A 25,744-nucleotide genomic window follows, 5' to 3' on the forward strand; every position below is an offset into this window, starting at 1 on the left:
ACAAATCTGATAAAAACTAAAATTGATACACATTTTACTTTAACCCTTGTGCTATCTTAGATGACCCCACCCTTACATTGACGTGTTCTCCCTACCATGACAAAGGTGGATAAACGTGGAAACTCCCAATGTTAAAGTGCCTAGGATAGCACAAGGGTTAACATTGGGGATGGGTCATCTAGACCCACTAAACAGTGCTCTGAACCTTTTTTCTTCAATGATTTGTGATCTTCACTGGTGTCCATGGATTACATGAAATCTTTCCACCTTTATCCACCTTTGTCATGGTAAGGAGAACACGTCAATGCAAGGGTGGGGTCATCTAAGATAGTGCAAGGGTTAATATATCGTCTTATTTTTCATTATTTTAAGGTCTTTTTCTTGTTTGTTGTACAGTGCTTTATCAACAAAGCTAGACTGGATTCCGCCACGCCCCCAGATTGAATTAAGACCTGTGTTGACTTTCGTTTACACAATAAACATAATTCCATTGGTTCCGGCGACATTTCCGGCTTTAAAGTGTTCATTTGGGATTGTACATTGCTTTATTTACACATTTTGTGTTGTCTCGTATTCATTCATCTTTAGGTTTTTAGCTTTAATTTAAATTAAATTTAAATATTATTCTATATTTTAATAATTTCTTCTGTTCCTGTTTGTTGTAAAGGGCTTTGTTAATAAAGGTGGATTGGATTTCAATCTCATAATGTTGCAGTTCCTTTACTGTCCACCGGAGCCAGGAGCGAGCAATTTCCTATTGACTCCCATGTTAAATAGTCTTTTTTTATACCAAAAAAAAGCCTTTACAGTCCGGTCACTAGTGTGATTTTTTGTTTTTGGGCTCTATTAGTGCATTAATATATCTAGCAGTAGTTTCATGGGAGGTGGGTGGACCCAACACAGACGAGAACTTTGTCCCGCCCAATTGCAGTTTAACGCATATTTCTAACTAGGTTTGGGCGATGTCCCCTAAATTGGCCGTTGATGATGTTTGCTGTCAACCATCGGGATGGACGATGACATCGTCGGGGGGGGGGGGCTATTTTTAAATTTTTCGTTCTTATACAACTGCTATTCCTTATTTTACTTTTTTTATTTTATTTCCCAACTAATGACTAATCCGCAATGATCCAGTATAAACTGAGGGAAGTGACTTTAACAAAAAAAGTAACAAACAAAATAGAAAAGAAGTAGTCCACTCCTGCACTTAACTAGTGAAGTGGACTGGCGGAGCGCAGACTTCCAGCTTTGTGTTCGATGGGAAGGGAGGGGGGGTACTTTGTTACATGAGCGGTGTGTGTGGAAGATTTAAGACTGCGATCCGTCCCGCACCTCTAGGGGTACGAGGCTACGAGCTACCGAACTCAGAACCGGGTCTAAAAGTGTGTCTGAGCACAGCTCGGATCGTCAGCAGACACACAGGGGTTTGAGCTTCAAAGCAGAAATGCCGCTCAGTCCTTAGAAAATAGTCAAACAATGACGTGGATTTGTGTTTCCAGTTGTGTCCCGACTAAATAAAGGCTGATGTTATTCCCACATGTTTACGTGCAGCGCCACCCAAAGCTAATGTTGTTAGCCCGTGTTAGCATACTGCTAATCCTGGCTTCTTTCCGGCTCCGTCCAGAAAAAGCACTGACCACACGGATTAAAATTCAAATGATAAGCGAACAGGTGTTTCATAATAACCGTAACATTATTAAAAGCACGTTTAGAAGATCGTTTCGTATATTACCGAGCTGACATGTCAATGTATATAGCCGCTCTGCGCTGTTTAACATCGTTTTGTATTGAATTGTTACATTCAATAAAGTTTGGAAAAAAAAGCCGCTCGGCGGAATTTTCTCCCCTTCCGGTTTTCAAACCCTACTGCGCATGTGCGAATGATTTATTCCGACGGAAAGTGTGACCTTAGTGAACGTTTTTATATTCTGAAAACATTTTTCTGGGCCCATGTACACGGTTGGATTCTAATCCGACCATTGATCCCATCAAGATATTTTGTACATGTAACCGCGGCTTATGGTGTCGACTCGCAACGTGGCGGGGGCGTGGCATCACGATGGTGTCTCTCCATCGGGATGTCAGTCACCCATCACGATGATATCGTCCATCGGCACAACCCTATTTCTAACCCAACTGGTCCCAGTAAGAACAGAATTGGGTTGAACACTCTCAGCAAACCCTGTAAGACGTGGATTGATATCAATAATGAAGAAAAAGACGTAAATAATCCAATAAATCTAGGGAAGCAACCTAAATTAACAATTTCGAGGAAGTTAAACTGATCAAAACTGAAATGTCTTCTTTGTCTTTCATCATGTTTCATCGGTTGGGACTTTGAATCTCTCTGCTGTGAGTGTTGACCACACAACAGGAAAACTGCGACTTTTCTTCATCTCTGTGAGACCCTCGAACGTTACCTTGTAGACAGTGGTTGGTTGCTACAGCAATGCCGTACAGGTGCGAGCGCTGGTCAGGTAGATACTCCTCCGTCAACTTGTTGCTGTCTCTGTTCACTGCAATCACGCCATCCCTGTGAGGAGACGAAACGAACATTTTGAGGGAGGCTTTGGGGTCGGCTGATGAATGTGTGAAGACAGGAAGGGCTGGTACCTCCTCCAGTCTGTGTAGTAGAAGTGGTCTCTGTAGTAGACCATGCTGAACGGGTAGTTCAGGTTGCGGTGGATCACTCTCCTGCCGGAGCCGTTTGGAGATACGCACTCTAAACGCTTCGTACCTGGAAGAAGAAGAAACACTAGATCAGTGGTCTCCAACCTTTTTAAGGTCGCGGACCAGTTTAATGTCAAACAATATTTTCATGGATCGGTATGAAGCAAAAGTTGGCGTCCTATTTTTAATTTTTGGCCCGCAGCAGCAGCAGTCACTGACTGCAAGGACCATGTTGTTTTCACAACAACAAACAAAAACTCAAAAAGGTTAAAAAACCTCTCAAAGGACAGGAATAAGCCCAAAAAGAGATGAGCAATGTGTAGTAAAACACAAAATACAAATACCGCGCGCGCCTAAACGATGACATCACAGCGAGAGATGCCATAAAAAAAATGAATGGGCTGAAATTTTTTTTTAAAAATAAGTTACAATACAGTAACGAAACCAAAATACAGGTGTCGGGGATATCCCAAGGAACTATTATGGGATGGCCAAACAAACCCTACTGGCATTTTCTGAGAGTTTAAGAATTTTTTTTTAGACGTTTAGAGAAAACAACATTTTTGTTTGAGCGATCTTCACGATATTGTACGCACATCACCAACTTGCATTTTCAAAAAAAAAAAACACCGTTAGTTCCAGATACAAACGAAAACTCGTTTTTAGTTTCTCTTAACTTCTGAGGGTAAAGTTTTATCTTCTGTAAAACATCTGCAGCTGCTTTAAATTTTATTTGTACACTGGATTTCATGTATTAGATATAGACTTTCCTTCAACCCATAGCTGTCAAAGTGGAAGCTAAAAAGTTAGAATTTCCGCCTCCGACCTTTTTTTAAGGATGTGACATATAAATAATTAATAAACACCAAATAAAAAAAGGTCACTACAACTGGTATTTTCTAAATATAATCATAAATCCATAATTTGAGCAGCATCCTTGTAACATTACATCTACCCAATGTCGACGTAATGAGCACCCCCGCAGTAGAAATGGTTAAAAGTTGCGGTGTGTCAAAGAGCGTGTGTTATGTAGGTGTTGCCATTTTCTGTGTGAAAGAGTTCAAATAACAGTTACTCCAAAGGCTTCCATTCTAAAAGAAGATACAATCTTTGCATTCTAAAAGTCGCAGCAGTAAAAAATAACACTACAAACAAGTTTCTTCCTACATCCTGGATACAGAATAGAATTAAAAATGACATATTGAACATGTAACGCTATTAATATTATAGGGCTAGGCGCTAGGTTTACCTGCATCGGCCCAGCACACCTGATCAGTCGCGTGGTCGTAGGCGAGCGCGTTGGGTAGGCCGACGCCATCAGACACCACCACTCTGCGGTTCTGGCCGTTCACCGTCGAGCACTCGATCTTAGGAGCCTCTCGGTTCCAGTCTGTCCAGTACAGAGTCCTGCAGGGAGGATCATCGAACACTCAAAGCTCCTTTATCCAGTGATTCTGAAAGCTAGCGTTGACATGTGGACTCCATTTCTGGTGAGGGAGGTCAGGGCCAAAATGTCTGCAACACCTTCTTAAGATCCTCGATAATGAAGATCTGGAAACTAACTTCTCCTTGTCCCCTGTGCTGCCAACGTTAACGTGCCTCCGTTGGGAATTGGGTCATCTAGACCCACTAGAAAGTGTTCTGAACCTTTTTTCTTCAATGATTTGTGATCTTCACCTTTATCCACCTTTGTCATGGTAGGGAGAACATGTCAATGTAAGGGTGGGGTCATCTGGACCCCACAAGGATAGCACAAGGGGTTATTGTTCAAACTGCTAAAAAAAAACCTGCTCAGCTTGAAAATTAGAGCTTGTGAGCGCGGTCAGAAATCTCCCTGGCCACCTGGAAACACACATGCAACTTGGCCTGGAGTCAGGAGGATAAACTCAGAACGTCCACAGCAACACAACGAAACACACATCAGAGGTTTTATGATGGAGGTTATCGCCGCCGTTTCTAATGCTGGATCCAAATCAGCCGTATTAACAAACACCTGTCTGCACGACTGCTGTGGGTTGCGATGATGAAAAGCAGATGCTTCTCCAGCAGAGAGGACCAACAGCTGCTTTCATCGTGTGTGTCACAGATGAATAGTCGTAGTAAGGTTGTACATAAAATCCCTTCTATGAAGGGAAAAAATGGGCTGTACTGTTTTGGTGGGTTCAGTACAGACCGTGTTGACTCATAGGCTTTTGTATGATTTGTCAGTCTTAATGGTGGCCTGAAAACCACGTGTTTTCCTGTGACACCAAAACTGCTACATGACTCATGCCGTCTCAGCGGAGCACCTCCAGGATGTTTTGTTTCCAGACAGAAGCGTTCCAGTCTTTTGGAAACTGACACTTAACAATTTTTGTACATTTCCCCCCCCCAAAAGAGGTTAATGATGGTGTCTAGGTAAAGTTGTGTCTGATGCAAAAACCCTGTCTTTAAACACACGTTTAAAATTCATAGAATTCCTAAAATTCAGCATATGAATCAAAGAAATTGTTAGAAAACACTGAGAAAACGTCAAAATGACACGTGGACAGCAAACAAAATGGTGTTTATCGAGAACATCAAGCAAACTGTTTCAACACAGAAAAGGTTAAATGTTCTCACGCTAACTAAAGAATGCTAACGGGCTGTTTCACATCTGACTGGAACTTTTCTACGCAAATAGTTTTTGAAATTGCTTAAGTTAAAGGGCCTATACCATGCTATTCTTAAGCCTTTCAAAGCAAACTATATCCATATCTATGATAATATATTACCTTTGTTACACTAAACATTTTTTAATGTAATATCCGTATATATCTGTATTTTTGCAGCTCATTTTCTAACCCGGTAGTAAGAAGACTCATTCTCCAAGGCAACGCCTTTCTCTCCTTTTGGGTGTCGCCCGTTGCATGATATCAAGTTAGAGTCGGCCTTGGCAAACTTTTGTCGATCGCTGGAAAGTGTGTGAGTGTGTGTGTGTGTGTGTGTGTTAGTCTGGGGGCGGAGCTGGCACCAGGCTCTTCCTGTAAGGGGCGGTTCTTCACTTTGTGATGTCACAATTTAGTAGAATGGTGCTTAGAAATCATTTTTTAGAGGAAAGTACACTTAAAAGCTCAAAATGTTGATTTAGCATGATATAGGCCCTTGAAATTTCTACTTTACCAATATATGAAGATGAAAAAAATGTTTTTCATCAGCTTAACTTTGCGGCGTCACTCTACATTAATGTGAATAGTCTCTCAAGTTACAGCCAAAGTGGCCCTAGAGCCACTTAGCATAATCTCACTACACTGGTATGAAGCACACTAGACAAATAACATTTGATGGACAATCTTTTGCTGCATAAACTCACGATTAAAAGGATTGGAAAACGGTTTTACCCTTTGGATGAAACCACTATTATGGCTCTAGGGTTGACCAAATCCGTGTCAAACAGGGTCCGCCTCTCGCTGCCGTCCAAGTTGGCAACTTCGATGTTATCGGGCGATGAGTCGACCCAAAACATCAACCTACGCTGGACGTCCACGGCCAAACCCTCCGGACTCTCGAGATCTCCAAAAAAGCAACGAGGCCACATAAGAAACGTCGGATCCATGATTTACGGCACAAACAAAGGAAGTAGATGGGATCTCTTACTTGAGCTGATGAGGATCTCAGGCTCTGATCCAGAGACCAATGAGGCTCTGTTTATTGTTCTTGCAGACAAGTCTGTCCAATAAACTTGATTTTCTCTGCAGTCGTAGGCGATGCCGACAACAATAGAACCCTGGACATAAAAAAACGTTACGATTTACGGTTAGATCCACGTTCACTTTGACCCAATTGAGATGTTATTTTTGTGATTAAGAACTCAAAAGGTTGTAAAACTCCTTAGCTGAAAGCAAAAATATTCACCTGTAAATTTGTGGTAATGGTAAAGACATAAAACTAAGCCTCTTTTTAACGGGTTGTTTAATCGTTGCATTAAAATCATTTATTGTTATTTACATTTCTTTTCATAAGAAATTCGTAGTTAAGGACCCGTTACAATGAAAATTGTGTTTTCTGTGCTTTTATGATGTTCTTTTTTCCTTTTTCTAATAATGCATGAATAGGACATGTAAAAAAAAATTAAGATGAAAATGACTTAAATCTCTAAAACTCAAACCGTTGTGAATCAGGGGCGGACGAAAATGAAAAAAGTTTGAAAAAGAGCGTATGGTGGAGAAAGTGCACACAAAGGGATTATGGGAAATGAAGGCAGGCTTACTCCACGCCAACTCAAAGATGAATTTCTCTTGTTTTTCGCTAAGAACGGCATAGTCCAAAGACCATTGGGAATGCTTTAAAATAGATCAACAGGTGATTGGAGGGGATCTTCAAGTCACACGACCGGACCTTTCCTCATTTTAGTCTTTTTTACTTCCTTATTTGTGTTTGTGCTGGGCTCATACAGTCAGTGTTCATTGATTAAGTGTTCGTTTTCCCCATGTGAAAGTAAACTAGCTCTGTTCTAGAAACGCTGCTATTGTTTACGAATGAACGCAGCTCTCTGCCTGTTTTTTTCCGCTCTCACATGTAGAGTCAACAGCGTCTTGGAGCCGTTCGCATGAAGCTTGGTCCCGTTCAGAGGAAGGGCGTCAATTTTCTGTCCCTGAGCGTAAAGCAACGTCACATCAGCATTTGTAGGAGGAGTCACATCTGGGCGGGGCAATGGAAGAACTGTGGGTGGGGCCACTGATGAGAGACCTAGGAAGTAAATAAATAGGTAAGACAAAGATTTTTATTTGGTTGCTGGGAGAGAAAATACCAAAAATATGAGATTTAAAATAATAAAATAAAGTAATTTGTGTTTCTTTTCTTTTTAATTTTTGACTTAAAAATGTACAATCAGGGTAAAATGTATCTTTCTTTTCTCAGATTTCTAGTGTTTTATAAAAACTCTAAATGTAATTCGGGGGAAGATCAGATTTTACATACCGGTAATTTAAAAAAATATGCAAAATTTAAAATTCTTTTTTCTGTTTTTTTAAATTACTTTAAACATTGTGAATTAATTTTAATTCCTGAATTCTTATATTGAGCTAATTTGAAGCAAATGTCAGAATTTAGACATTGAATTCGTACTTTACTATTAAAATTTTGACATGTAAAATGTGACCAAATTTAAATTGTCACTTGGGTGAAATCTGACTACAAAATCCTAACTCTGAATTATATTTATTTCAAATTGTGATGTTTAAATGTCAAAAAAGGAAAAAAAAATGTCATAAGAAACATAAAAAAGTCAAATGAATTTAATTTGATGTAATAAATAGAGATATTTCTCTCACATGCAGGCTTGACCGCATCATGAGATCGAGTCCCATCAATCTCCCGTCCGTCCTGGTCCACACACCAGCAGTACGTGGTTTCCCCGTAGCACTGAACCGGACTGTGGCACAAAAATCCTTTTCTCATTTACCTGTTGAGTTTGAGAACGAGGATGCAGGTGCGGGGGCGTACCTGAACTCTCCGTCCGACCGGCACTGAGGTAAATACTGCTGCGGCTGGGGTTTGCCGCCGTAGTGCTCCATCAAACTGGCCCTCCATCGTTCACACACGCTTTCAGGGCGAGTGTATGGAGGCTCTGGCTCTACAGCAAACACAAAATCCCCTTTTATATCTTTTGATCATCTACAAACGCTCACCTTCCGTCCACATTTATCCGTATTTCTGACGGGCAAAGTTGTTTTTGTGGTTGGCTCAGCCTGTGGTGCAGCGACAGGTGGTGAGCGGCGTTTATGGCGTGTGAATGTTTAAAGAGGTGCGCAGGCTTCGTACTTCAGTCAAGACTGTTTACCATCTTGAAATCCTTCCACTTCACTGAGGGGCTTAAAAACTGAACCTGAAACCACTTTAGGTCTCCGCTCGTGTTGACATCGGTCTGTCCTCGGTCATTTCCGGAGTCGGATTTAACAACGCAGAGACGGAGGCGTGGGAACAAAGAGGGAATACGAGAAAAAAATGGTGAAACAAGTTAAATAATAATAATAATTATTATTATTATAGCAACAGCTGGATCCATCAAACATTTTAACGAGATCAGATGTGCTGGTTTCAGACGTGGATTCTCTAAAAACCCGTTGACTCCTAGCAAAACGCGTCGCTGCTTATCACGAGTTGGACCAGTCACTCGGAGGGTGTTGTGTTAGAAAACAGTGTCCCAACAAAACACAACCATGAACACAAAGGAAGGTGGGTTATCTTATTCCAACATTTGCACGTTTCTGAGGTAAACAGGGAAACCACATGTGTGCAGGACTTAGAGACGGCTCATTTTACCACAGCGTGACCGCTTCAGCGGTTAGCGAGGCTGTAAAGGTGATTTACGGAGCAGAGTGAGTTTTTGGAGAAGCCTCTGTTCAAGCCGGTGAAAAGACAAGGGTGTAGCCTGAACCTTTTAGCTCTTCCAGGTTAATCTGACACAACTGCTTTGATGTTTTTGATCGTGGAAAAAAATCAAAAGCCAATCAAAGCTTCCCTTTTCCCTTTGATCTACATTTAAGACAAAAAAACAATTAAAGATTAAGGTTAAATCCTAGACTTACCTGTTTGCAAGATGTTTTGGGATTATTGGTTTAGCTTGACTTCTTAGCATACAGGTTGGTCTCTACATTATTCGGGAAGTCAGGTTCTACCCTTTTATTCTCCTGAAGACACTCGTCATCTCCTGGTTTGGTTCCTGCATGGATCCTCTTAACTTACAGAATCACGCATCTAGAAATCTAGAATTTCTAGATGCGTGATTCTTAGAAATTTTCGCTTTTTTTAAATGATCAAAAGGGTTCGTCTTGAATAAGGCCCTGACACTCACTTAAAGAGCGGTTGGACCTTTCTACCTGAACCTTTCGCTTCAGAATAGTAGCAAGAGGTTCTGGTACCACACAGCAGAAGGTCACAGATAATGAAAACATTTAAGTTTTAGAAAATCTTAAAAAAAATCTAACTTTAAAGTTTCTTTTAAATTGGTTGAAAACCCCTTGACTTGGCCACCGCCTCACCTGGTCTTTGATAACAGTCTACTTGTGCGACTCCAGGTGGAGTCCTGGTTCCCGGCCGCTCCTGTCCCCTGCTGTCAACGCACCAGCAGTGTCCGGTAGAACCGTGGCACTGAAACCGTTTGAGAAGACCGTGAACCGCAACTCCACAGTTACAGAACTCACAAGTCTGAAACCCTGCCCTACCTGTTGGGACAGATACCGGCCTTCTGCGTCGCACTGGGGGACAAACCGTCCTGCTGCAGGGACTGCTTCTGGACTTGAAGCCATGGCGCGCTCTCTGAGCAGCTCACATTCGGTTTTAGGGGCTTCAGGTTCTTCTGCACAAAACGAGGACGCAACATTCAAGCAAAAATGTTAAAGTTAGCATCAAGTTATGAATCTGAAAACGAGGGGGGAAATCCACAGCAATGCGCTCCTCCTTACTGGCAAATATTCCTGCTAACCAGAAACTGATACCATCGGGTCCTCTGCAACCACTTAGTCCCATATGAGATCACAGGGATGCTGGAGCATCCTACTGTCAGGAGCACGGCTCACCCGTCCATCGCAGGGCTCCGACACACAAACTTTCCCTCCTAAGGGACAATCACTGTCATCGCTTAGCCAAATAATATCCTTGGAGTTAGAACGCTTGCATAAGTAAGGGTGCAGTTGGGATTCGAACCAGGACATTTTTCTGTGAGGTGACAGTGCTGACCACTACACCAACACCATCTAAAAGGTACAAATTTAACTTCAACTGGAAAGCAGTCTTATCTAAACATGTGTCTCAGGACCAACGCTGGTTTAACTGCTTTATCTGCGTGAATAGTTCCAAATGTTTATGATATAAACTGATGACAAATCAAAGATAAAACTTCTACGCTGCATCTAAACTGACCCCAACAGTCAGTTAAAGTGGTGTGTTTCGCATTGGAGCCACATGCAGTTCACCAAATACCCAAATACCTACAAGCTAGTCCATCTTTTACTAATGGGACTAAAATATTTTGGAATACTTTCATCCTTCTGGCTGGAATGACAGGATTACCAATCACAGCTTGTGGTGTTTTTTTTTTTTAATTCGTGAAGTCTTTTGATTGACATGTCATCATCAAATTATTGTTACTTCTTAAAAAAAAAAAAAAAAAAAACTCTATGCCCACTTTTCCCGACATATTTTGTTACAAACCATCAAAACTGTAGCATCGTGATGTCATATCATGTGAAGATGGTGAGACAGGAAGACCTGTCCAAACCTTTTGTCCATTATTTTTTACAGACACGGTCAATTCCAAGGACATTTTTGCAAAAGTAAGTAAAAAGCAACTCTTTGGTTCATAAAGTTGCAATTTACCTGGTAAAGGTTTATAAAGTTACACCTTTTTTGATCAAAGTGTAAAAACAAATAACTTTGTAAATCAAAGTTATTAAAGGTGTAATTTTATACATCGAAGGGAAAAACGTTGGAACTTTATTAACTAAAGTCAATAAAGTTACAACTTTATTAATAAAAGTTAATTAAATTACGTATTCAATAAACAAAGTCAATACTGTTACAACTTAATTGATCAAAGTTCATAAAGTTGCGACTTTATTAATTATAATGTATAAACATATACATTTATTCATCAAAGTTATTAAAGTTGCCACTTTATTGATCAAAGTAATTTTTTTTTAAACTTTATTACTTAAATGCAATTAACTGACAACGTTGTGAATTCAATGTAATAATATTACAACTTCAATAATCAAAGTCAATACTGTCGCAAGCTTAATGATCACAGTTAATAAAGTTACAATTTTATTAATCAAAGTCTATTAACGAATAACTTTATTCATCAAAGTGATCAAAGTTACAACTTTATTAATCAAAGTTAGTAATGGTTAGAACTTTATTAATAAATGGTATTAAAATGTTCAACTTTAAATAAAAAATGTATGCCAAATGAAAAATCAAATCCATTATCATTAATATTATGATTATTTTTTGTTGTACTGTAGTTGCTTTTTCTCCCTACTTTTTTACATTAGTAGTATATACAATTCTGGGAACACAAACAAACATGTTGAACGTTTGTTTTTTCACATATTCAATTTTTTCTTAAGTACAGATAAACAAGGTTTAAACGAGTGTTTATGCAAAAACAGGTTAAGCTAATAAAATTCCAGTTATTTAAGTCCATTTCCTCACCTGCTCTGCTGCAATCTACAGACGGTGCACCAGGTGAGGTCCTGGTTCCTGGTCTCTCCTGTCCACTACTGTCCACACACCAGCAGTATCCACTGGAGCCGTGACACTGAAGCAGACACGTCAAAGGAACGTGGGCATTAGGACTGCAGCACAGACCCACGTGGAAACGTGACACGTGCTTAACAGATGCTAACCTGACGTGGTACATAGTGTCCATCTTCATCACACTGCGGTGCGTACGCTCCAGCTAAGGGCCTTCCACCTGCACTGCTGGCCAGCACACTTTCTCTGAGCCGCTCGCAGGGAGTCTTCGGCTGGAGGGCTTCATCTGAGGGGGAGGGGCTTAAAGTTACGGATTTTGGATGGTGAATGTAAAGGCGTGGACTGAGTCTTTGCAACATGTCTGTGCTTTTGTGACTTTGATGCAAACTTAAGACAGAGGCTGCACCTGGTTTGCTGCAGTCCATAGACGGTGAACCAGGCGCGGACCTGGTTCCGCTTCGTTCTTGTCCCATCCCGTCCACACACCAGCAGTATCCAGTAGAAGTATGGCACTAACAGAAGAGCAATGCCCACTTTAATCAAAGCACGCACATGAGAATCTGTTCCACTGAAACTTCTTCTGAGATGCTAACCTGCTGAGGTACATACTCCCCGTTTTGGTCACACTGTGGTACATAGGCGCCGACTGAGGGGCGGTCCTCTCGCTCAGAGGCCAACACATGTTCTCTGTGGCGTTCGCATCGAGTCTTATAATGCGGTTGTTCATCTGAGGAAACAAAAGAGGTTAAAATGGGATCAGCATAATACAATTTTTCATTTGAATTCCCTCAGTAACTTCAAGAAATTCTAAATTAGTGGCTCAAACAGTCGTGCTTCCATCACCATGGGACAAATACTAATTAAAACTGGTCCTCAGTGATGGGTCAATTTGTGAGTAAATAGCACAGCTTCTTGATTAACACTACCTTTAGAAAGCCCGAAACAAACATGCTGTCCATCTCCCTTAATGCTAAAAAGGAGATGGAGCAATCTATTTCTCTGTCTACTCTCTCTCCGAGACCGTTTGAGGGCGTGTGGAGTATGAGGCGGGTCAACGCAGCTAGTTAATTAGCAGCTCGGCTCTCGTTTCCCACTATGAGTGACAAAGGTCGTTACAATGTATATGCGGGGAAAAAAAAGAAAAAAACGTACCGAAACGGTACAGAAGGGAACCGAAACGGTTTGGTTCGACCACGTGTATCGGGACTTTTCCAGGCTCTTGGACTCCATCAGACTGTGCTTGTATAAAATCGCTCTTATCTATTGTCATCAGATCTCCCATGAACCAAATCCCAAGACCAGGAGTTTGGTTGTCGAGGCAACCCAAACCTCATTACACCAGCCTCATTTGAGCTCTCCTGCAGGTGATAGGTCCACGGGAGAGGGGTCCTACATTTAGGCTGGACCCAACCTGAAGCCCATGGGAAGGGCCCCGGCCAACACTTGGTTCCAAAATGGGGTCAGGGTAACAGCATTCCACGGGAAATAACTGGGTCTTGCCTTTTTGCTTTCAAACAGGGGTTCTGAACTGCTGTTTGTCGGGCTCATCACCGAGGGCCTGTCTGCCATGGGAGACCCCGCCAGGGGTGTTAGTCCCGCAGTTGAGCTCTTGGGATCACTCAAGCTCTCAAAACCCTCCACCATGTTTAAATGGCAACTCATGGAGGGACTAGAACATCGGGTCTGGCTGCCTCCCTGGGGAGGGGAGCATGTCTCACTGGTTGGAGATCTCAGGGAAGACCAAGAACACGATGGAGAGACTATGTCTCTCAACACCTTGGAATCCCCCCAGGGGAGCTGGAGGAAGTGGCTGGGGGTGAAGGCAAAGACCCCACTGCTGTCAGCTTGAAGATGCCAAAGTCATGGGTCTCACCTGTTCTGCTGCAGTCTACAAGCGCTGAACCAGGTGGCGTCCTGGTTCCGGTTCTTTCCTGTCCGGTACTGTCCACACACCAACAGTATCCAGTAGAGTCATGGCACTGAGGCAGAAGGAAAACTCTCATTTAGTTTTTTTATTTGTCATAAAGACAAAATAAAGGGAAGCGGGTGAGGGGCATTACTCTCTTTTTTTTGTCTATTCTTCACATCTTTGTCCGGATTTCTTTTTTTTGCTCACAGTTTTAAGTTTTGTTTTAGGTACCGGTAACTGTTGTCTATTATGTGTTTATTCGGCCCAAGGATGAAGTCATTGAGTCTCAGTTAAAACTTCTGTTTCGGGGGAGAAAGTCTTTTTTCGGGGGGGGGGGGGGGGGGGGAACCAAGTTTGGAAACAGTTTGGGGTCAGAAAGTCTATCCAGAATGCATTCCTTCCCTGGTCACGAATTAGGTTTCAAATGTAAATTTGATGGTACGAAATCCCTTCAGGAATTGGCTGACCCCTCATCTTCATCGAGTAAAAACGGAACAGCTTATTTATGTACTGATTCGTGATCTTTATAAATGTAATAGAGCATAGTATATAAATACAAATGACGTACATAAAGCACATAAACTAAACAAATTAAACATGCTACTGTCACTGGAAGTAAATGCATTTTCAAAGTAAAGTGCCGGTAAAGGTTCTAATTTTTCAAAATAAAGCTATCCAGTGTTTTATATGATGGGAAAAAAACAAGACTGATGTTCAGTTTACATAAAGTATTTAGGAATAAATGACGTTTTAATATAGTCACAATTTGAATAAATAAGTATAATATATGGGAAATTATAAAAATCTTGTGATCAGTTAGGTGACGTCTTATCTGCAAGCGTGGTGGAGACGCCGTGCCGGAACACGTCTGCAAAGTGTTCATCTGGGAGTTTTTTCCACTAAAGCTAATCTAAGCTGGAAATCAGTTTTTATTAAGAGGACTGTGGCTTTTTTTTAGTTGTTAGTCATTTTTAATGGGGCGCTGCTGTGTCTTTATTTATTACCTTCTGTAACCGTAGTCAGCTAAATTTGAATATATTCAGGATTATTTGCTAAAACTCTACGAAAAAACATTTAAACGTTTTGTTTATTGTGGAAATTAACCAGGGAGTTAACAGAAAAAACTTTTTGAGTGTGACATTGTTTTAAAGTGACAAATACTGTTTTTTTTCTTTTAATTCTTTGCGTTTTTATCAGTTATATTTCGTTTATTCTGATGTCCTGTTCTAAATAAAGGTATACAAATATCATTTTCATATTCTTCCATTTAATAATAAGACATATAAATAGGTATACACAGTATATTGATTCAAGTCACGATCAGCAATAGAATATGACATAAAACCATGTAAATAAAAGCGGTCATACCTGCTGAGGTAAATACTTCCCACTTTCATCACATTGTGGTACATAGACTCCAAGTAAAGGGGCTCCCTCCTCTGTGGTCCTCTGCACGCTCTCTCTGTGATGTTCACATCGCGTTTTAGGACGCGCTGGAAGATCTGGGGGGGAAATAATCCAGATTTAACAAAAACGCAGTTCTTTTTCTGTTCCTTTTTAATGCATGAATCAGCCAATTAATAAACACAATTAACCACCAACCAGTCATGTGGATCTTTAATTACAACTTTTCCCACTGAAAGAGGCGGGAATTGTTTTTTTTGCAATGTGCCAATTGGATGTAAAGGAAAGGACGGAGAGTTTTATTTTGACAAGACTAACAAATCAAAATGCAATAAATTCACATAGGTCATGGATGGATTTTTAAAATAGTTTTACAGCAAAACAATATTTTTATCCTAGTTTTTAAAGTAACAGCACCTAATAAAAGATTTTTGTTGTCCCTAAATCATTCAAATGTGTTTAAAACAAATAATCAGATGGACTTCAATCCAATTATAAGTTGGCTGGAACCAAATTTAGATTCCTGATCAACATGGCTTTAGAGTGTTGAGTCGTTTTTGTCCAGCCCTATTTCATTAGTCTAAAATGTGGGAAAATAGTCGTGAATACTAAATTAAAAGTTCCATAGTTCATGTTAAGTTGTCTAAAAAAAGAGGAAAAACCAAAAGGACAGAGAGAAATAACAAGAAGAGACTCAAACTTTTAGTAAGTGGAGCCTTTATGGGGCACAACTGATGCTTAAATTGAAACTAAATAGATAAAATTAACATCTTACTTGGTGTATTTATCATATTTCTACCCAAGATAATCTATTTTACCTAATAATTTAAATTATACCCTTAACTTCTATGTATTAAATTAGCCCATATTTGTTCTAATCACAAGTTCTTTTTTAGGTTTTTCCTGAATTCATATTGTTTTTGCCTATTTTAAGTGAAAACCGTTTATGTTTAGGACTATTTTGATTTGTCTTATTTTGTTTACACAAAGACAATCCAGAAAAAAAGACAGTTTTATACATTACATCATGAAAAAAAAATCATTTTTAAACCTTCCTGAAGCCTATAACTGATATACATGGCAGCAATGCAGAGGACTTTTCTGTCAGTCCGTGATACAATTGCTACTCAGAATCTTTTACTTTGAAAAGTCACACTTCCTGTCGTGCTCCTCCTGCAGACCAAACACTCTAAGATCGAGAGTTAAAACACATGAGAGATTTACTAGAGAAGTCTTAATTTAATTAATTACAGGAATAATCTCAATCCCGAATCTACAAAGCGGACCATTATACTACCGCTAACATGCTTTACTGTTGGTACGACATGATAATGTTAGTTATTCCGCTAATGCGATGGGGCATACCATACCATACCATACCATACCAAACCAAACCAAACCAAAGGGATTACAGAAGAATAATCCAGATGTTTTTTTTTTGTCAAATATGAGACGGGTTTTTGGGTTTATCCCAAGTTTTTCTTTGCCTTTGCTCCATAATCTCTGCCTATCTTTTCACGAGCTAAGAGTGGAGGTGGGTACTAACAAGTAATTTGTGCTAGATTAGTGTTTTAGTTTTTTAACAGCTCCAAACTTGTACTTTTACCTGAGTAGATGAGTGATAAAAGCCGTATTTAGATACATTAGACTCTATACTAATTACTTTTTTCCCTCCCAAAACAAACAATAGAGAACACCTAATTGTTGCTAAAAAAGACTTTAAACAAGCAAATGTTCCTTTTTATTTAGTTTTAATCAAACTTTTACTTCAGTATTTTAGAAGTACTAGAAGTTCAGTGTTTGATTATTGGTTGTTTTTTCATCTTGATTCTTTATTGGAACTATCTGTTCTTTACAAGTTTGTTTTATGACTCTGGGTTGAGTCCTTGGACTCTTCTCTGGTTCTGCAGAGTCACACAAGAACTCAAAATGGGATTTTAATCTGTTCCTGCTCAAGTGACTGTTTCTCATCTGTTGTGGGGATTTTTTAATGTGCTTTTTAAAATGTGCTTTGTCAGTTTCTGTAGAACCAAGTTCTCGATTACTTGGTTTGACAGTGAAGTAGAAACACAATTTGAGTGGTGGTAAAGGCCAGAATGTCATCATGCTCTCTGCATTTAATTGACATTTATTTGACAATAGATGTTATTCTGATGGGATAAATGTGTTTTAAGGCATCGTTTAGAAAAAAACAACAACAAATAACCATCTGCTGGCTAATTTGATAGTTTATCTATAAATCCTCTGCAGAGACCCTACAGAAAGAATTCTAACCTTCCTGTTGGGAGCAGAAGAAGCCATCTCCAGTAAATCCAGGCTGACACAGACACTGGAAGGATCCCAGCTCGTTGATGCATCTGGCATTGATGTGACACGGAGAAGAGCTGCACTCATCGATATCTGGAGTCAAACAAACAAAGGCCAAATAACTACTAAATATTGGTGTTAACGGGGAAATATAGTTCAGAAGTTCAACCTCATAGTAGAAACAGTAACACATATGTTTTCAAGCATAGGAGCCTCCAAACCAACTGTTTTTTTTTTCCTTCATCCTCTAGCTAGTCGCTTGTTCGAGCTGCCGCCGCAGCTGCTGTGACCGTTTTCTGCCAAACTTCGGAAAAACGTGGATTTTCTCCAAATATATTGGAAGTACTGCAGGCTCCAAAGCACAGATTACATCAGCTAGGCGTTCCTTGCCTTTTAAAAAGACCAATCTGTTAGTTTGGTTTACTGAACGACCCCAACTCTGATGAAAATGGTGTTTTTGAGGATGGAAGACATATATAAAGAAAACTGAGATTAAAACAGCATTTTTGACTGTTTCTTTATTGAAATTGTTGAGAATCAGGAAGTATGAACAAATGCTGGATTTGTGACGTAAAAAATAATCTGGGCGAGCTCACTTCTTTGCTCCATTCTAATGCGTCCACTTGTAGACACATCGATCTATGCACATCATCGTGGATCCTTTATTGTCCTCATTTAAGATGGCGTCTGGCTCCAAACCTTTGGAGCTTTTGGAGGCTCCTATATTGCTTGCCAGTGTTGTTGTGATGTTAGGTTGGGGGTCTGAGGAGCTGTGAGCTAAACAGAGAGCTCTAATCACAGTCTTGGCACTGAGAGCTCCCGTTTATGGCTGATGGGAAGGGGGATCGGGGTTGCTCTGCGCCAACACAACTCAGAGGCCAATTTCTACAGAATTCATGCCACTTTGCAGAAACTATGTCCTAGAAAATGGCACAAGTATTTGAACATAATCATAAATGAAACACAACTAGGAATGCTTTTAAAATAGATTAGAAAATCAACAGCTTGGGTCTTTAAAATACATTTTTTTGTAGTCAAGAGTGCAAAAAATATTATTTTATTATTAAAGGTACCTATTTACTTAATTTGTCCATCATTTTTCCCTCCATGGAGGATGTCAGATTTTTTTATATTGACCTATATATATATTTTTTAGCCATAATATAACATTTGGTCAAACATGGTTTCCAGTTCAAACTCACACAGGGCAGAATAAACCGTCTCAGGACTCACCGACACAGGTCCGCCCGTCGTAGGCGAACTCAAAGCCTCTGCTGCAAAGGCAGCGATGGCTACCAGGAAGGTTCAGACACTCCGAATGCTCGCCGCACGAGCTCACACCCTCAGCGCATTCATCTATGTCTGCATCAAACAAAAGGGAGGGACAATTAGACGGTCTTGTTATGAAGTCAGGAGTGCGTAAACCTTCGTCTGAATGCAAACAGCCTCACAGGCTGTAATTAGGCCCATTACTGCTGCAGATACAAGCATTGTGAGACATACGGGGCCAAGAGAGATCAGAAGATGTGTGAAAAAAAAGTTTTTGAGCCCTATCCATGGGAACTGAGGCTGAGCCTGAGGCTTTCCTGCTGCTGTCAGCAGGAAAGAAAGAGCTGCTAATGATAGAGCAGCTAGCTGCTTAAAGACCTTGAAGATGCTTTTAACTTGGGAGTTAACAAAGATGAGAAAAGGAGAGACGACAGGAGGAGTAAGGAGTACCGCTGGCTCCATTTACGAGGTCCAAACATGATCCTGGCTCAACAGATGGACAGATGTTGAGGAATACCAACAAAATCCCTAAAGCTTTTTCAACAGTTTCAGTCAAACACTGTGTTAGTTAGTGGCAACTTTCTGCAATTCCCCAGATCATTCTGGTGATTCGATTGTTCCTCTATCAAGATCCAATTGTATGAGAAGAACAGTGCTATTTAGATATTCTGTTGCTTGGAATCAACTTCATGGGAGGATAAGGCTTATTAGTGACAAATATCATTTCAAAAAGATTTTAAAACTAAGATATATGGACTACTTACAAAAGCTAACGATTTGTATGATTTGTTGTTATGAAATGTATGTGTTGTTGATATTCTGGTGTGTGTTTTTGGTAAGGTGGTACAAAAACGAATTTGTTTTTTACTTATTTTTACATGTGAAGCTTTTTAAGGTAAATGTGATGAATCATTTTCTATTTTCTGTCTGTCTGTCTGTCGACTGCAAAAAAGAATAAAATAAAAAAAGGAAAAATAAATATTAGAAAGGTGCAACCCAGTGGGAATCATGATGATCTTTGCTGATTCAAATCTCTTCCATTATTGCAACAATTCCAGCTTCTCCCGTGAAAATCAAACTCCAGATAATAGGAGTGAGTTCTGTGTTTAAGTTAGTCCTGCGGTTCACCTGTTTGTGAAATTGTTGTTTTATCGATTTTTTTAAACAGTTCATTGTCTTCTGCGTCCTGATTGGCTGTAGACTGTTATCAATCAAACTCCTTCGTGTCATGTCTCCTGAATGTGTTCCACTTGCAAATCGCGAGCAGACCTTTGGTTTTATTCTATAGTACTGACCTCAGTTTTAACGAAGGTTTGAACAACATAAAGCTAGCTACTTTGCAAATTTTGCCTATGCAGGTAATCTTTAGAACACACATTTTTGGATAGCAACAATAGCAAACACTATATAGTACGTGACTACACCTTTTTTTAGTGACATTTAAAGTTTTAGATCCCAAATTCTGCAACCCCATTCTGAATTCAAATTCAGAAAATTGCAGTTCCTCAAACGACCACTAGAAGACTGTTTTAAATCAAATTTTACCAATGACTTCCATGTGACAAAAAATTAAAAAATGTCCTGGTTTATGGCTTTATGGCTTTATGTAAATTGGTAACGGATAAATTTGTGGTCTCTGATTTTTATTTTTATGATTTTAACTTTGGGTGTCTTTTCATTTTTCTTTTATAAAGAAAAACGAGTAGAGCCATGGCTAGCCTGAACAAAACCTTCACTTAACATTATGTCATCAAATGGCCTATTTTAAAAAATATTCAGTTGGACGAAGTAAATTACCAACAATATGGCTGCCTCTTCAGGCTTCATTTACACCGTTCAAAATGAAATCGAGTGACATCATAGCTTGACAAATTGTGAGTCGTTTCTCTCTAAGACAAATCGAACATCTAACCGTCCTTTTTTATGTATTGTATATTGCTCAGGACAGTAGCAGTTGTCCTTTTCCACCTTTACGATCGCTACCCTGCTCCTATAACTTCTATCCCACGGTGTTTTCAATGCTAGTTAGACTTGTTTTTGACATGAAAATCACAATTTTGAGGCTAGAAAACAAAACTCCTAACAGCCTTTAGTTAGGGCAAAGAAGTACAGTAAAATTTTACCGTAACAGTTGCGTCCGTCCCCTCCATAGCCAGTGGCGCACTGACACTCGTAGTTCTGGTCCTCTTGAGGGATGCACATGGCTGTGGTGTCACAGTCGTGGTTTCCAGAGTAGCAAGGATTGATCAGTTCTGGCGCCACAGGGTCAGCTGGGAGTCACGGGAAGAATGACAACTCATGGATTTTACAGACAAAGCAAAATAGTATAGTGACGAAGTCCATGGCAAGACCACATCGTCGAGACAGATCTAAGAAAACTCTCATGTGCCCATTCCCATGAACCATATGGATACAGTCAGACACATTTTGTAAAACAAGAACCAAGTGCCCAAGACACACGGCCAAAGGTCGCCTGAAACAACTACAAAGTCCATCATTGACGTCCTGCCTGGGGTGTCCTGATGCCACCTGTATTGATGGACACGCTTGTGCTCGAACATGGTGTTCGTTATGAACAAACCATGACGAGCACAGAAGTCTAATAAAAAAGCACCGCTCTGGTTCAGATCAGGGAGGCCATTCCAACCAATCAGGCCCCTCCAGATACCACTGTCATTGCCCACGTGGGCATTCAAGTCCCCGAGGAGGACAACGAAGTCCCCCGTTGGGACACTTTCCAGTACCCCTTCGAGAGACACCAAGAAGGTCTGGTACTCCAAACTGCTGTTTGACCCGTAAGCCGAAACCACAATCCCCCACCCGAACGCGGAGGAACATGACCTTCTCGTCCACCGGGGTGACCTCCAACACTTGGCGGCTGAGATGGGGGCTCACGGGTAAGCCCACACCAGCCCGCCGCCTGTCACCATGAGCAACTCCAGAGTGGTAGATAGTCCAACTGCTCTCTAACGACTGAGTTTCAGAGCCCGGCGTCTGCTTCACTTCACAGCCTGCAATGTAACTGAACAAGAAATATGCAAAACACACACATTTCGGGGAAAAATAGGTATTGAAATAATTCATATAAATTGCATTTATGGAAAATATAAGTGAACACATTTATTTCATAAGTTGCTCATGATGGCGAGGACGATGACCACAGAACCGACCCCAAACCCACCAAAACAACCCGCAAATTCAGGACCAAATCTACCCAATTGGGCGGGGCAACCGTCCAATCTGCCAACACTGCTAAACGGCGCTTCTTCTTCTGTGTTGCTGTCAATAGCGAATACTGATACACACACCTACAGTGCCCTCTAGTGGTTGTTGCTATCTATTCTTATAAAATCACATAAAAGTTGCACTATTATGGTTTGCCTATTGTGTTATTAATATGTGGGTTTTCTTTTTTCTCTCAGCTGTGACTTCTACTGGAGTCCCTGACCCTGGATTCTCCTGGAGATGTTACAGCTGTTTCGAGTTATCTCCATAGTCCTCATTATTTAAGAGGCTGTCCTCTTATGTTCGGAGTCGGAGCGTCTTATGTTGTTGCAAACTGGGTTTCAACCTGCTCACCTTTCTTAACACGCAACTGAGAATAAGTCGCTCCCCTGGGACTCATACCTCAAAAAAAATCAGAAACATTTTTCCCACATAAAACATGCAAAACAAACAAGCCTTTTAAAAGAATCCAGTTCTAAGTGGAAATATAGTTTAAAAAAGATTTAAGTAGATTTAAGGGTATACAGTATTCCGCGAGTACGCTTAATCCATCTGAAGAATGTCCGTTACTGATCCATACTCATCAAATCACTTCTAATCAAGTTTTGTAAAACCTTTATTAAAGAACATTGCATTGTATAGTTGAGTATTGCTCAACATAAAGAGTTCTTTTTAAAGATCCAGAACTAAAGACTGTACAGCAGCGTACTTTATGACGCAGATAAAGGGGGTCACTCTGTCACTACGTGCCTTAAAACCAGGAGCTCGTACGAGACGGCATCTTCTTCCAGAAGAGGCCAGTTTCCTCCATGATTAACGCCTGTTTCGGATGATATTCATCCTCCGCCAATATCTTCTTCAGCACATCCGGATTTTTTTTGGCCACTTCTGAGTCAGCTGATGCCATTTCTCCATGCAAGGGCATGGAGAGAGAGGAGGGGGTAGCCAACTGGCCGGCAAAAAATTCTAACAAGCGTCTTGAGGTGTCGAGTTTTTGTGACTAACCGGAACTGAAAAAGATCCGCGAATACGTGAAAGCACGAATAAATAAACGCGAATAAGCGGGGGAACACTGTAATGGATGAGCAAATGTAAAGTTTTGGTGATTTTCCACTGCTGTAAAAAATGTAATTTAAGGTCAAACATAAATCTTTTTTGTTTTTTATCCAAAAAACATTGATTCAAGAGGTTGAATGTTTGATTTAAGGGCAAAGAAGCGCAACAAGAGGGACAGACCGCAAACGATTTCACAACCACCATGTCTGTTCTTAATGAAGAGCAAGCAAGCTTTAGTCTCCTTGATCGACCATAAACAACAACAGCTAAAACTTCTTTTTTTATTTTTTATTTAACACAAACAAAGCGCACAGCTTGCTTTCATCTCCTGAGGCCACGGAGCAATTTTAGGCTCATTTGTAGAAACGGAGCGAGACTCTTCAAAGTGTAATGCGGCAGGGAAGACGGGCAGATGAGAAGGGGGAAATCCAGCAGGACTGGAGAAAAGTCTGAGGGGATAATTAGAGACAGAGAGCGAGAGAGAGGGAAGCAAGGGGCGCGGGGGAGAACATCCACCCCACACACGAGCTGCACGCCATCAAAATGACGGCCGCACGGCCCACCTGTTACTTTTTGCACAGCTCCCCCACATCTACAGGCTTCACAGATGCAAGCAGCTGAGCCTGAGAGGCAATGACCACCACTGAGCGACCACGACCAGACGTTTTTACGTCCGCGTCAAAAAGTCTCAAGTTTAGAACTTCAAAGTATGTGATTTCTATTAAGAAAAAAAGAAAATTCGGAATCTATTCTTTGCACGGCTTATTCCAAAAGAAAATTGTGATGAAACCCTAGGCAAAAAAAAAAAAGACTTAATTCGTAACCATCTTTTATTTTATTGAGTTTACAGACTGTCTGGTCTCTGACCAGATTAAAGGAAGATGGGAAAAGTTTAGACACTTCAATTGATCAGAAAATGCTGACAAAACTTGGTGTGTTTGGATTTGCTTTCACACTGCACTTTTGAGAGGGTACCAAACTGCATGTTTTCTGCAACAAAGACCTCCAATAGGCTAGCTTTGATCATTCCCACTCTTGAAAGCTCCTTCTCATGTAAAGATCTGGACCCATCGATATACAGTCAGGTCCATAAATAATGGGACAGCGACCCGATTCCAACATTTTTGGCTCTATACACCACCACAAGGGATTTAAAATAAAACCAACAAGATGTGCTTTAACTGCAGACTGTCAGCTTTAATTTGAGGGTATTTACATCCAGATCAGACCAATTACTCTGTTAATTTCAAAATCAGTTGGGATTACGTTCATTGGTCACATTAACTCTAAGAGCATGACCACCAACTCGGGTGGTAAAGGGTTAAACAGTATTTAATTCAATTGAATTTTTTTTGCATACCCTAAAATCACAACAACAGTCGTCTCGATGGGCTTCGTACCGGTAATTGTAAAAACTAAAACATACAATCAAAAAGGATCATGAATACATATATTTCAATAGGAAAGTACTAAATTGAACTAACTAAACAGACTAAACTAAACGGTCGTCCGTGCCCTTAGAGCCTACTTCACGGATAGAAATAGAAATAGAAAAAATAGGAAAAAAGAGTTAATGTTCATGTCTGACATAGAATAGGGTTTAAAGTGTGTAGTGAGGGTTAAAACATCTAACAGTAAAAAATAAGGATGACTACTTTGCAGGTTTTGGTTAGATAAACGACCATTGTATAAATTTACAGACAGAACAAACATAATTTTAGCTTAATTTGTTTGTTTAGTGCCTTAAGATGACCTCAGCTTTTGTTTTTACAAAAAATGTACCGTAGTTGAACTTTTTTCAATATAACTGAGATCAGATGAAGTAAAATAAAACTAAAAACTCAGAAAAAGAGCTAATTGTGTTTAAGATAAGGAGACTGGAGCTTGACTTGTAGCATCCTTTGCTTTTCTAGCCTCACACCGGGAACAAAAATGAAACACAAGTTGTTTTCTTTCTTGCAATACCACTGTTTGTGTCGCTCCAGCGCCTTTAGGGTGTCTACGATCTCTGATTCTCATGACCTCACGGGTCAGCTATTACCCCCCCCTGCACAAAATCTGTCATTGGCCAGGATATTATATTTGCAGGGAGGGTAGAAGACGAACACAGACACACACACACAAACACACACAGAGGACTCGAGCTGTGTTTACAAGAGGCCCACTCCTTAGAGCTCTTCCAGCTGTGTCCTGGCTGCATCACCGTGAGTGAGGCTGTGCATGTGTGAGAGATGTCATCATAACCTTCTTAATCAGAGTGTTGACGGTCAAATAGCAGAAACTTGGTTTGTGTCCAAATGCTGTAGAAAAAAAGAAAAAAAGCACCAAAAAAGGCGAACCCTCAGTGGGATTTCTGCCCTAACCTGCTTAATCTCCGTCACTTTCTGGTTATCATGAAATGAAATTATAGTCATGACTGTAGTTCACTTTCAACCCTAGAATGAACTGTTTTTCTATTTACCATAGTTTGTCAGTGAGTAGAAATGATTGTTAAATCATTTTTTTCAATTTCTTTTTTTTTTTTTTTTTTTTTAAACTTGTCCTGTCCAACAGCTGGGCAGACAGATGAGAGCTGAGGGCCTCTTGTGTTGGACATATTTTACTTTAACAAGAGGGGTTATTAATCTTCAGACAAACCAAAGGTATGTCTGAATAAACCCCTTTGTAATTGAGGCCAAACTTTATTAA

General features: G+C 40.3%; 1 protein-coding gene across 1 annotated transcript in view; it reads right to left on the bottom strand.

Annotated features, from left to right (window-relative positions):
• Positions 1-25,744, bottom strand: part of nid2 (nidogen 2) — a 53,714-nt gene that overhangs the window by 892 nt on the left and 27,078 nt on the right. The window contains exons 15-33 of the mRNA XM_011484430.3: positions 20,899-21,045; positions 18,740-18,868; positions 17,474-17,599; positions 15,164-15,297; positions 13,760-13,865; positions 12,480-12,613; positions 12,293-12,398; positions 12,039-12,172; positions 11,845-11,950; positions 9,855-9,988; positions 9,672-9,780; positions 8,134-8,263; positions 7,962-8,062; positions 7,205-7,377; positions 6,286-6,415; positions 6,030-6,201; positions 3,920-4,077; positions 2,614-2,737; positions 2,421-2,533 (exon numbers count right to left, since the gene is read on the bottom strand). Of these exons, the coding sequence (XP_011482732.1) occupies positions 2,421-2,533; positions 2,614-2,737; positions 3,920-4,077; positions 6,030-6,201; positions 6,286-6,415; positions 7,205-7,377; positions 7,962-8,062; positions 8,134-8,263; positions 9,672-9,780; positions 9,855-9,988; positions 11,845-11,950; positions 12,039-12,172; positions 12,293-12,398; positions 12,480-12,613; positions 13,760-13,865; positions 15,164-15,297; positions 17,474-17,599; positions 18,740-18,868; positions 20,899-21,045 (2,466 nt within the window). The remainder of the gene's footprint in view (positions 1-2,420; positions 2,534-2,613; positions 2,738-3,919; positions 4,078-6,029; positions 6,202-6,285; positions 6,416-7,204; positions 7,378-7,961; positions 8,063-8,133; positions 8,264-9,671; positions 9,781-9,854; positions 9,989-11,844; positions 11,951-12,038; positions 12,173-12,292; positions 12,399-12,479; positions 12,614-13,759; positions 13,866-15,163; positions 15,298-17,473; positions 17,600-18,739; positions 18,869-20,898; positions 21,046-25,744) is intronic.

This window comes from Oryzias latipes, chromosome 2 (assembly GCF_002234675.1).
Source record: "Oryzias latipes chromosome 2, ASM223467v1".
In the NCBI taxonomy this organism is placed as follows: domain Eukaryota; kingdom Metazoa; phylum Chordata; class Actinopteri; order Beloniformes; family Adrianichthyidae; genus Oryzias; species Oryzias latipes.